Here is an 11,109-nt window from a genome sequence, read left to right as displayed (position 1 = left end):
TCGTTAGGCCGGTTAATGGGGTCATGCACTTTCTTAATGGTTTTACTTTGGACTTTACTGTTGGATTATCAGACCCTTCAAATTAGTCTGCGCTTTGAATCGTCAGCTTTTTTTTACAATTCACTACTTGTGGTTCATCAAAGCCATCACAAACAAGAATCAAAGGTTTTATTTTTATTTTTTTGGCATTGAAACCAGAATCAGAGTCTAAATTGGATGGAAACTTTGTACTTTGAAATTACAAAAATTCTATCTTGTGACTTAGAATTTAATTTAAAAGATATTTTAAATATCAGTCATATATCGACCAAATAGTCGAAACTTCATAGAACTTTTGTGTAAATCTTATTCATCACAACCCTTTGTATTGTAATTGCAATTCACAATCAGATTTTATGAGGTGGGTGGTGGAACCCAAATTGCACACCATTATTTCATTTGTACAATATCGTCACAGACGTCACAGGCCTGTGACAGTTCAATAGTTCACAAAGCCATGAGCTTCTGTGTTTGCGACGGCTGTTTTGACCTTATTTGCCTATTATGTACAAGACCAGGAAAGCTTCTTGATCGCTGACTGGTCCATGTATTATACGAAGTCTACACTAGCAGATAATAAAACTTTTTCGTGAGCAATTTTATTGGTTTAGTTTTGTTGGCCCAAAGACTTGGTTTCCCTTGCCCAAGACTAACACTGCCCGTCTCAATTGTGGGGCTGCTTTACTTTTGCCATTATATATTTCACCTTCATTATTATTTTCTTGGTTTGTTTTCTGCTTTTTGATATAGAAGCTTAGTTTTTTGATTGGCTGTCTGTGAAAGTCTCTTGCTTTTTGTACTAATGGGTTTCTGGGCTTTGTTCATCTGCAAAAAAGCTGACTTCTGCTTGAAATTGGAGAACTTTGTGGTAAAGTTTGTAGTTATATAGCTAGGCTGGGGTTGTGGGAATTTTAAGTTATCATAGAATCTTGGGACTCCAAGTTTTTGTGAAAGGTTGATATACTCCAAGTGGTGGATGTTGTGGTTATTTTCATTATTTAGCCAATCTATCTCGCTGAAGAAGACTGAGGAGGAAGTTTGTGATTATAGTTCTGTTTTCTGCTACTTGGTGAGTCCTTTCTTTTTCATTCTTTTGTTTCCTTTGCTTCACTAGTTATTATCAAGATTGCTTAACTGCTAGAAAGAAAATAAGTTGACCAACCTTTTCTTGTTATTGAATTCCCAGATATGAAATAATTCCCCCTGAATGGGTACTGATGCTGCTGAAGTAGTAGGGACAGAGAGAAAGCCTAATTCCTTTAAGGTATAATATGACACAGTAGTCTCTGATTTTGCTAAGCATGGTGTTTGAGTTTGCTTCCAGTTTGCAGCTATGATATCCTCTAATCAGCTCAAACGTGATGAAATTGTGAATTGACTAGTATGTAATTGATGTATGAAATTTGAAGTTCAGATATTTACAAAGTGGCTTTATACATCTTTCTCATGGTTGAATGCATGAAGCTATATGTACAGCTAATAGTTGTTTTTTTAGATCAAATTATATGGTGCTCCTGAGCTTTCAATAGCTGATCTAAAACTTGTAGAGAAGACACACCAAAGCTTATACTGATTTTTCTTCTAGAAGACGCAATATTATGCTATTTCTGTTTGTGTGGTGGAAAAACAATTGATAGGTTAAGATGTGTCAAGTTGAAAACTATTACTGGAACTAATTTTCGGATAATGACAAACGATGAGGATATCTTGTAAGTGTTATTGAATGTCAGACTTGGGATTGTTGTGTGTCAAACTTTGAGTACGTTGATTCAAATGTCTAGCCATATGTGTTGGATTATCACAGCTCTATCATGTCTCAGGTTCACCGTTCAATGGGCATTGAACTTTGGAAGTTGGTGGAGAGAATTTCAAAGATATTTCCCGACATAGAAGCAGCAAGACCTCGTTGCTCAACGGGAATACAGGCTCTATGCATGTTGAATCGTGCAATTGAGAAAGCCAATCAACTTGTTCAGTATTGCAGCGAGTCTAGCAAACTCTACCTGGTTTGTAACCTCAGATGATTAATTATAACAAATTAGATGGGGTGAAAGATTTTTGCTTTATGTGTCAACATGATAGTTACAAATCAAATAAATGTAAATGAAAAGATGACACAAATATGAATAAAGTTCTTGTTGGAACAGCATCTTTGATTGCTCAATGCTGCCTCGCCATGTTAAACTAAGGATTGTTGGCCATCCGGCCTAAATAAACACAGGGGGATATAAGATGATTAGCTGCATCTTTTTCCTTTTTCTAGGCAACGTCTACTAATGTTTCTTCATGAGGTAGTCATCATGTATGATCCTTAGGATAAGCTATCTCTTTGAAATCTCTCTTTACCAGCATACTCCAATGCCTATGGATTAATTGTTTTGCTGAAATGCGATCAGGCAGGTTTCTTCTTGTCATATGCTGGGTGCATTCTGTTCAATATGATCTCTGTAGCTCCCTGTCATCCTATGGTTGATATTTCCCTCAAATCACTTGCAGGCGTTTACGGGGGATGTGATAGTCTCAAGATGTCAAAAATCAAGGAACTTGTTGGAGCAAAGTTTGTGCCAGATTCAGAGTTGGGTTCCGGTGATTTTGGTGGCAGAGGTTTGTCAAATCCCTACTCAAGAATGTAGATTCCCTTTTGATATTTCCCTTTCCCTCAAAGCCTGGACTCCCTTTTGATGGGAGGCACTGGACATAACCTTGGATGCTGTGGATTAGTATTTAAAATAATGACAGCATCACCTCTTTTTGAGTCGCTGTACTTTCTCCATGTATTTTCTTTGTTTGTTTTCGTACCAGTTGAAGTCTTTGTTATTTAGTTGAGCTGATGACGAAGTGTCACTTGCAGATCTCTAAAATAGTTGATGATCTTAAGGCTGCAACATTTAGACTGCATCCATCTGAAGAAGAGGCTGGGAAGGTCATCCGAGAATTGCTCCACCAAGATGCTTCTGCATCAAATTCAATAAAAGATTCTGAACTCAAGGCTCTTCAACTTGCATCTTTGAGGCTCCATATTACCACATCAAAGGAAGTCTTAATAGAGAAAAGATCTATTAAGAAGTTGCTACAAAAAGTTGGTGACAGTGACCCTCGAAAAAAGCAGATCTTGACATATTTCTTGTATCTATTGAAGAAGTATGGAAGCTTAATATTGGTAAAGCAAACAGAGAGTGCCCCTGTGTGGCAACAAGGATCACTTGCTTCTGAGAATTCTGGCAACGACTTTGGATATAATCAGTGTGCTGAAGTTGAACCTCACACTGGTTATGGGGAATATGAGGCACAAAGTAACATGTTGCTTGGAGCTGTACCTCCTCAAGCATTTTTGTGCGGGATATCTTCCAGGTTGATGTACGATCCTGTTGTCATTGCTTCTGGACAAACATATGAAAGGATGTGGATACAGAAGTGGTTTAATGAGGGAAATGATACATGCCCAAAAACTAATACCAAACTGGCCCACCTTTCATTGACTCCAAACGTTGGCATGAAGGAGTTGATATCAAGGTGGTGTACGGAGTCTGGAGTCACCATCCCCAACCCAAGTATGCAACCAGAAGCACTTGGCTCATGGGAAAACTCTTCCACTTCCATTGCTAGTTTAGGCAGTTCTATGAATGATCTACGTCTACAAATGGATCTCAGCACTATTTCATTTGGATCCTTAGATACCAGTTTCAATTCTAAGACAGAAGATGGCTCAAATCTGGTGCAGATTGATGATGATTCTCTGAAATACCGATCTGCTAAAAAATGCGAGACAGATTTGGAATTTCTATCTAATATTAGTGAGCTCAAATGGGATTCCCAACGCAAGGCTGTTGAAGATGTTAAAAACGATTTGAAACGCAATCCTCAAGCTTCTTATGCTATGTCCTCTAAGAATTTTGTTGAACCTCTCATCAAATTTTTGAGGGATGCATATGATCAGGATGATGTAGAGGCTCAGAGAGATGGATTTAAATTATTATCTACCTTTGTCAGCAAAAACAGGTAATTTTCATTTTATGGCTGAGAATCACTTGCTCTTAATTGTGTAGTTGTGGAACATGCCTTGGGCAAGGCAACTGTTTGTTCCAAAATGTCACTTTGGGGAGTATTGGGTTCAGAATAGGGAACACACCTCATTCCACCTTTTCTCTGGTTGACATAATATACTTAATTTTTTGTAAATGGTTTGGGTCTTAAGCCCATAGCCGTGCACTTTTATGTTGTTTATACTATGGAATTGCATAAATGTTGAATCTATATTGTAGGTTTAACTTGTATGTGCCTTTTGTTATTACTCTATTGCCGATTGTGCTCTTGCTCTCACATATGGGTTGGTGTAAAATAAAAAGATTAATTTCTTTCTTGCTGCTGCAGAAACGGGATATCTTATTTAGGTGAAGACGTGTATAGTCTGTTAGTATCTTCTCTTGATTCAGAGGTAAAGGAAGAAGGTCTTGCCATAATGGAAATTCTGTCTGTCCACCAGGACTGCAGAGTTAACATCTCATCATCTGGTGCACTTACATCCATTCTAAAACTTCTAGACTCTCAGAGCAGAAGTATACAAGGAAAAGCCCTTAAAATTTTGCACAATTTGTCCTTCGATAGAGATATTTGTTCAGAGATGGTATCTTTGGAGTGCATCCCAAAATTGGTTCCTTTCTTTGAAGACAGTGCTCTTACTGGAAACTGTATCGCTATATTGAAAAATCTGAGCGATTATGAAGGGGCCAGGATTTCTATTGCTGAAACTGATGGATGCATTGCTTATGTTGTTGTAGTCCTAGACACTGGCAGTAAAGAGCATCAAGAGCATGCTGTTGATATCCTTCTTTCTTTATGCTCTCAGCGCATTGACTATTGTAACTTGGTCATGCATGAGGGTGTAATTCCTGCTCTTGTCCTCTCATCTGCCAATGGGACAGAGAGAACAAGGATAAACGCAACGGAAGTTCTACGTCTCTTGAGAGATATTGATTATGACGATGAGCAAGAATCTGCTGAACCTGAGCCTGAGCCTGAGGCAGCTAGAGATGAGCTACCTAGAGACAATGGAAATCACTCGAACGGGAAGAAAGCTTCTAAGGCATCAGGATTTTTTGGAAAGAAGTTATCAATATTCTCAAAACCGAGTTCTCTTTCACCGAAAAAGAAGAAATGAAGCTTGTGCTTTCAGCTTGCATCTCTTGCAATGCTGATCAACACAGAAACTGCTTTGAAAGAGTCACTGCTTCGAACTGAGGAAAGGGTATCATCATTGACATAGGTTAAGTATATATGGTTGGGGGTTGATGGGTTTTTGTGCTGATACTGATCCAACATAGTTTTTATCAGGTTTCTAGATATTTTAGCCAAGGTTGTGAGTTTAGTCTTCATTCATAATGTAACTTCTTCCTTTTTCAGCTATATACTCATCATTAAATGTATAGTGTTATGTAGGTTGATGTGCTCCTGAAAATTTATGTATTGCCTGGTTTTGTAAAATTCTTCATGTATATATATATCTTTGTATTAGGAGTCGAAATATACCGTCCCGCTGAACTCCTAAACCCTTGGTTCTTTGTCATGAAGTTCAAGAGAACTTGAACTCTGTCTTTTTGTACTCAGATACATGGTTGACCGACTCACCTAGTCATCCTTCTGAACCATATCTCGTGCTCTAGAACCTTTGACATATTCCACTCCACTTCACACTGATTGAGACAATTGAAATTGAACTCATTGACAGATGAGTTGACTTTGACTGGTGGAAGAACAGTTCTCCACTCCAATATTCAAAGAACCACAACCTTGTCACAATTTGGATAATATATTTGTCTCTGTAAACATTAATTTTTCCTCACACATCTCAAACTGTTATGCAGAACGTCCTGATACATACTCCCATCCCTGTAACTTGCCTACAACATATAATGAATTGCTCAGAAATTCTATCAGTGGGATCAAAAATGAGTCATTTATATATTGAACTAAAGTGTACTATAACATCAGCAGCTGGGGTAGCTCAGTTGGTTAGAGCGTGTGGCTGTTAACCACAAGGTCGGAGGTTCGAGCCCTCCTCCTAGCGAATTAAATTTTTCACGTAAATTTCTTTAGTTATTTTTAAATTTTTTTGATCACTTTGGGAGACTAGGAATTCTCAGTCATCAACTCTATAAGACTATAACTCTTCACTTCCCAGAATTGATTATAAAGGGTTTTTGCTTTGCCTGCTATATATCTAGGGTTTAAGGTTCCAATTGGGATTTTAGCTACTTGATCAAATCAGGTTTTTTTTTTTTTTGGGGGTGTAGAGAATCGAAAATGGCGACAGAATCATCGGAGGGAGAAGAGGAAGGGAAGCTGACGGTAGGGAACCAAGTGCTAATGGTGGAAGACGACCTCCGAGAAATGGGCAAGAACGCCGCCTGGAGCGTCAGCTCTTGGAAGTCCGGCAACGGCGTGTCGTTTCTCCGCGACGACAATCTCGACACTTACTGGCAGTCAGCCTCTGCTTCCCATTCAATTCCCTCCTCTCTCTATATCATCCATTCCAACCCACAATTCAAATTCCAAAACTTTGATTCTAATTTCTTCTTCTTTCTTGGTCTGCAGATCGGACGGCGCTCAACCTCACTCGGTCAACATTCAGTTCCAGAAGAAAGTCAAGCTCCAAGTACGTGTCAAAGTTCAATGCTGTTTTTATCATTTTGATAATTCGATTCTGATTGATGGCTTTTTGTGCTGTTGGATTATAAAAATTCAAGCTTGTTGTTCTCTACGTGGATTTCAAGCTTGATGAGAGCTATACGCCATCGAAGATATCGATTCGTGCTGGGGATGGCTTCCACAACTTGAAGGTAATATGTTTGTATCTTCTCAATGGTACCTTGTATAATTTTATATGATCTTATGCTAAATACCCAATTTGGTTTACTTTGACAATGGTGCTTCAAATGATTTTAGGACATAAAAACCGTTGAGCTAGATAAGCCGAGGGGTTGGGTTCATATATCTCTGTCTGGAAATGATCCAAGGTGAGAGCTGTGAAAGCATTGTTTGTTTACTAGCAGTAGAACTACACCTGCATATTTTTGCTGTGTGTTATTCTTGGGTTGTGATTTGATTAGACTACATAGTTGTGTCACTGCATATGTGCAGGAAGGTTGTGTTGCAAGAGCTTACATGAATAGTTTGTGGGATATTATCAGTAATTTGAAAAATTGTTAGCTACTCTCGTAGTTCAATGAAAAATCCAACTGGTGCGAACCCATCTGACAGGGTTGGATTTAATAGCATCTTGCTATTTCATTTTATGATATTGTAAGTATTGATGAAACAAGGCAAACAAGCGAATGTCGTTCAAAGACATAATAGTGAAATATCCTCAACTGTGAGTATGTTTGAGGAATGACGTGCTTAAGGAAACTATTAGTAGTGTGGGGGTGCTGTTTAGTTTCTTATATTGAATGTCAAGTTTTTCATGCTGATTTGTTTGACAGGGAAACTTTTGTCAACACATTTATGCTGCAAATCTCAGTGTTATCAAATCACCTTAATGGGAGGGACACGCATGTGCGCCAGATCAAACTATATGGCCCTAGACCGTGCGTCCACTTATCTTTTCCTTGCCGTTTGATTATTGATGATGAAGAATTTTGTCTGATCTTTTTGAATTTGTGTACTGCAGGAACCCTATTCCACATCAGCCATTTCAGTTTACTTCAAGGAAGTTCATTACTTATGCTTCTATCAGATGAGAAATGTGGCCCGGCATAGTAAGAGATGGAAATATTGGACCTTGAGTTGCAACTTAAGAGTCCTATTCCAGCCTAAAGACCGTGTAATATTTTTGCATCATGATGTTATTTGGTATATTAATTGAATGATTTCAAGTATCATCTGAGCTCTTTAAACAAGCTTTGAGTTTTTTATCTTTTGGTGGGCATCCCTAATTGCCTGTACTAAAAACATCTTTGATCTTCAAGCTCTATCTTGAACTTGGAGCAATCATTTGATTCTAAACCTCAGCAAAAGCAAAGAATCCATGCCATTTCTATAACGAAGTCTGTGTCACCTAGAGTCCCGAGCATTGCAAATCATCCTTTCAAGTACGAATCTGCACCTTTTAACTGTTAAAGGGAATAGTTGTCAGAATTCCGTCATCAATTTCATTCAACAAGGACCACAATGCAAAATTGACGCCAAAATATTAGTACGATTTAGAACGAATAGAAGAAGATGGTGATGCTGGGAACCAAATGGACAAGAGAAAATTATAGTTTAGTTTGGGTAACTGCAAGTTGAGTTGTTCAATAAAGAATCACCATGACATCAATCGATGACAGTCTTTCAACTTCTTAATTCAATTTCAGTTGTAACAATGAGACAAAATGTTAAGAGAACAGTCAATTGACTGCATATCTACAATTTCCGGCAGCATGATCAAAGCATGAAGAACTTTTATGTCGAACATAGTGACCATACATGTGTTCAAAATTAATAACGAGATTCAGCAAATGATGATCATGTTCTACAATCAAGTTTCATTCACAAGCTGGTTTGGTGTCGAAGGTGCTTAAGCAGATTGCAAATGCTTGGAAACAGGACAGCGGGTAGCGGTAATCCATGGTGAAGATGTCTTTTCCAATCTTTCCAAACTGCAGGATTACCCTATCTTGCTGTTCGGCTGAAACATTGTGGGATGGATCAACAGCTGCGGCAAGCTGGAAATTTTTGACAGAAGCCACAGTAACACGCCCTCTGAAGTTAAGGCACCAGCATTGTAGCTGCTCATGCCACCTAGGAGACTTGTTTTTCAAAATCAGTGGTTCTGCACCCGGGTTGGATAGTGGTGACTGCAAAAAGGGTGTAGAGGGTGTAGAGTTGAAATCTGTGACTAGCTCCTTGTCTTTTAAACTAGGTGAGGGAGAAAATTGTTCATCATAGACTTGTGGGAACAATGTTGGTGTTGGGGCGGTGCCTCCCTCCTGAATAGAAGAGACAGGAATAGAGTGCATAGCACACTGCATTCTTCTTGGGCCTCTTGTGCGGAGGATATTGAGCTCATAAGAGACAGTCCCAACATTGTAGTTACACGCTGGAACTCTTGGAGATACCTGCTTAGAATTAAACCTTCGAGATGATCGACTATTTGGCTGGTCTACTGCATCACATGTCGGCTGGCTATCATATATGGTAAACTTGGTGCCCAAGAAGTTGGACCTGGCAAAAGTTTGTGGTGTAAGTTTTCACCATAAATAAGGAATGGATGAGAAAAGTATTTGCAAGTGTAGTAGAGATACTTGCCTCAGTTTACCAACATATGTACTGCTAGCTCGAGAGAAATCATCTGCGACCAAAGATATAACAAACTCTGTGCTTGTTGCCCTTCTGATCCTTTTGGCTGCTAACAGTAATTTATCTCTCGCGCCCTCAGCTGTCATTTAACGAGATAAGTGAGCACCATATTGCTACCGGAAAATTTACTTTCATCAATGATTCAGGTCATTCTATTATGTGGATGATATTTTGAGACAGAGAGAATGATGGAGCAAAATAACCCCTAGATGAGGTCATCCTATGAACTATGACTAATGCCATGATCGTACAATATATTAAATTGTTGGGAAATAACTATCTGTAGAAATGCTATATTCAGTTCCTAAGATTGGCAATGGCATACAACACAACTGACTCAGTTCTTGCACCAATAAACCAACAAAGGGTTATAATATGTCTATTAAGAACTAGACTTACCAGGCACCAGACCAAAGTACAGATAAAATGTGGAAGTCGCTCTATTCCTTTTGATGAAGCACTGTATTGGAGACTCACGAGGCCCGGGCTACAAAAAAGCGCACACCAAAATAATGATATTTCAGATGAGGCAGTCAGTACAACAACAAAACACTATCTTTAGGCAATGAAGTACAAGGTGATACCTGCTTCAATGAGATAGGAAATGTGAGCCTTCCGCATTCTTCAGGAGTTTTGACAATCTCCCTCGTAACATCCCTCCATGACTTGCAAACTGAAGCACAAAAGACAACGGCAGACCGAGCAGGCCACGATGTTTCACTCTCTTCAACCCTCTCTATTATGTCTGAAAGCAACTCTGGAGGTAAATTCGCCCACTGACCCTGTTGAATCAAAGGAGTTGGAGGTGTCGAAGCCAGATCAGGAGCAATATGCGACATGGTTCGACTGTGCCAAAGCCTACTTTCACCCACTCTCCTCGACATGCTCCCAATTCCATCTCTCATCTCTCTCAGCTCACGAACAATGTGTTTGAACGACATCCTGACAAACCAATCAAACAAAATCAATAATCCTCTTCCACATCCAAAATCAAATCAATAACGTAATATGACTGTAAACCCAATATCATCTAAAGAAACCAGGCTCAATTTCAAAATGTGAAATGATCAAAGGGCCATACTTTTAAGTAACCATCATGGGTGCGCATTTCAGAAATCTCAAAGATAAACAACAAATTCATCTTAAAACTCCAAAAATCGACGTCTTTTTCAATGCATATTAAATTTCCTCTCATCCATTTCCACAAACTCTTGGACCACCAAAAACAATATCCACACACACAGCAATCATCAAATGCCGATATTAAAAATCATTTTCAAAAATAAAAAATTTGTTTCTTTGCTTCCATCATTTTCGATCAAAGTCACAACCTTTCGGCGATCCGAAAATTAAATTAAAATAATGCAGAATTTCGAAAAAAAAAAAAAATTCAATTTCTAGAAACAAAGAACCAACCCGCTGAACCGGCAGAGCTTTCAATCCAGAAACGGGCGGGCGGGGGGAGAAGCTCCTAGAACGTTTCTGGATCGCAAATCGGAGAAGCACGGCCAAACTGGATGACGACGACGACGACCATGCGTTCTCCGACTTGGTCTATTCCGAGGCCATAGGAGATCACATCCTCATGGGTTGCGACACCGCCGCCTTCGCCTCCGCCACGTCAGCACCGAAACCAGAGCTTGGATCAGAGCGACGAGGAGAAGAAGAGGAGCGAGTTTCGTTTTTTTTTTTTGGCTCGCTCGAAAAACGGATCTCCAGGCGCTCTTTTGTAAT

General features: G+C 39.1%; 3 protein-coding genes and 1 non-coding gene across 5 annotated transcripts; 3 read left to right on the top strand and 1 right to left on the bottom strand.

Annotated features, from left to right (window-relative positions):
- The first annotated feature begins 559 nt into the window (after nucleotides 1–559).
- LOC112186829 (U-box domain-containing protein 5) lies at nucleotides 560–5,520 on the top strand. Its single transcript, XM_024325358.2, has 6 exons — nucleotides 560–1,108; nucleotides 1,226–1,303; nucleotides 1,860–2,045; nucleotides 2,536–2,643; nucleotides 2,891–4,038; nucleotides 4,411–5,520. The coding sequence occupies exons 2-6, from the start codon at nucleotides 1,247–1,249 to the stop codon at nucleotides 5,195–5,197; spliced, it is 2,286 nt and encodes a 761-aa protein (XP_024181126.1). The 5' UTR covers nucleotides 560–1,108; nucleotides 1,226–1,246; the 3' UTR covers nucleotides 5,198–5,520.
- A 509-nt stretch (nucleotides 5,521–6,029) lies between these two features.
- Nucleotides 6,030–6,103, top strand: TRNAN-GUU. Its single transcript has one exon. It is a non-coding gene; the product is annotated as a tRNA-Asn (tRNA).
- An 81-nt stretch (nucleotides 6,104–6,184) lies between these two features.
- Nucleotides 6,185–7,986, top strand: LOC112190495 (anaphase-promoting complex subunit 10). 2 transcript variants are annotated; one of them, XM_024329928.2, is made up of 7 exons: nucleotides 6,185–6,304; nucleotides 6,336–6,518; nucleotides 6,631–6,691; nucleotides 6,783–6,875; nucleotides 6,982–7,052; nucleotides 7,518–7,622; nucleotides 7,706–7,986. In XM_024329928.2, exons 2-7 carry the CDS (start codon nucleotides 6,340–6,342, stop codon nucleotides 7,773–7,775), a joined length of 579 nt encoding a protein of 192 aa, XP_024185696.1. In that variant the 5' UTR covers nucleotides 6,185–6,304; nucleotides 6,336–6,339; the 3' UTR covers nucleotides 7,776–7,986. The 2 variants fall into 2 exon arrangements, with proteins under 2 accessions (XP_024185696.1, XP_024185695.1); XM_024329927.2 differs by having other exon boundaries at nucleotides 6,191–6,518.
- Nucleotides 7,987–8,357: 371 nt separating this feature from the next.
- LOC112190490 (tubby-like F-box protein 5) lies at nucleotides 8,358–11,109 on the bottom strand. The gene is made up of 5 exons (XM_024329921.2): nucleotides 10,792–11,109; nucleotides 9,960–10,317; nucleotides 9,775–9,862; nucleotides 9,325–9,454; nucleotides 8,358–9,240 (listed from the first exon to the last, which is right to left on the bottom strand). The coding sequence occupies exons 2-5, from the start codon at nucleotides 10,314–10,316 to the stop codon at nucleotides 8,562–8,564; spliced, it is 1,254 nt and encodes a 417-aa protein (XP_024185689.1). The 5' UTR covers nucleotide 10,317; nucleotides 10,792–11,109; the 3' UTR covers nucleotides 8,358–8,561.

Source organism: Rosa chinensis, chromosome 2 (genome assembly GCF_002994745.2).
Source record: "Rosa chinensis cultivar Old Blush chromosome 2, RchiOBHm-V2, whole genome shotgun sequence".
Taxonomy (NCBI): Eukaryota; Viridiplantae; Streptophyta; class Magnoliopsida; order Rosales; family Rosaceae; genus Rosa; species Rosa chinensis.
Note: the sequence above shows the minus strand (reverse complement) of the source record. Positions and strands in the feature narration are given on the sequence as shown.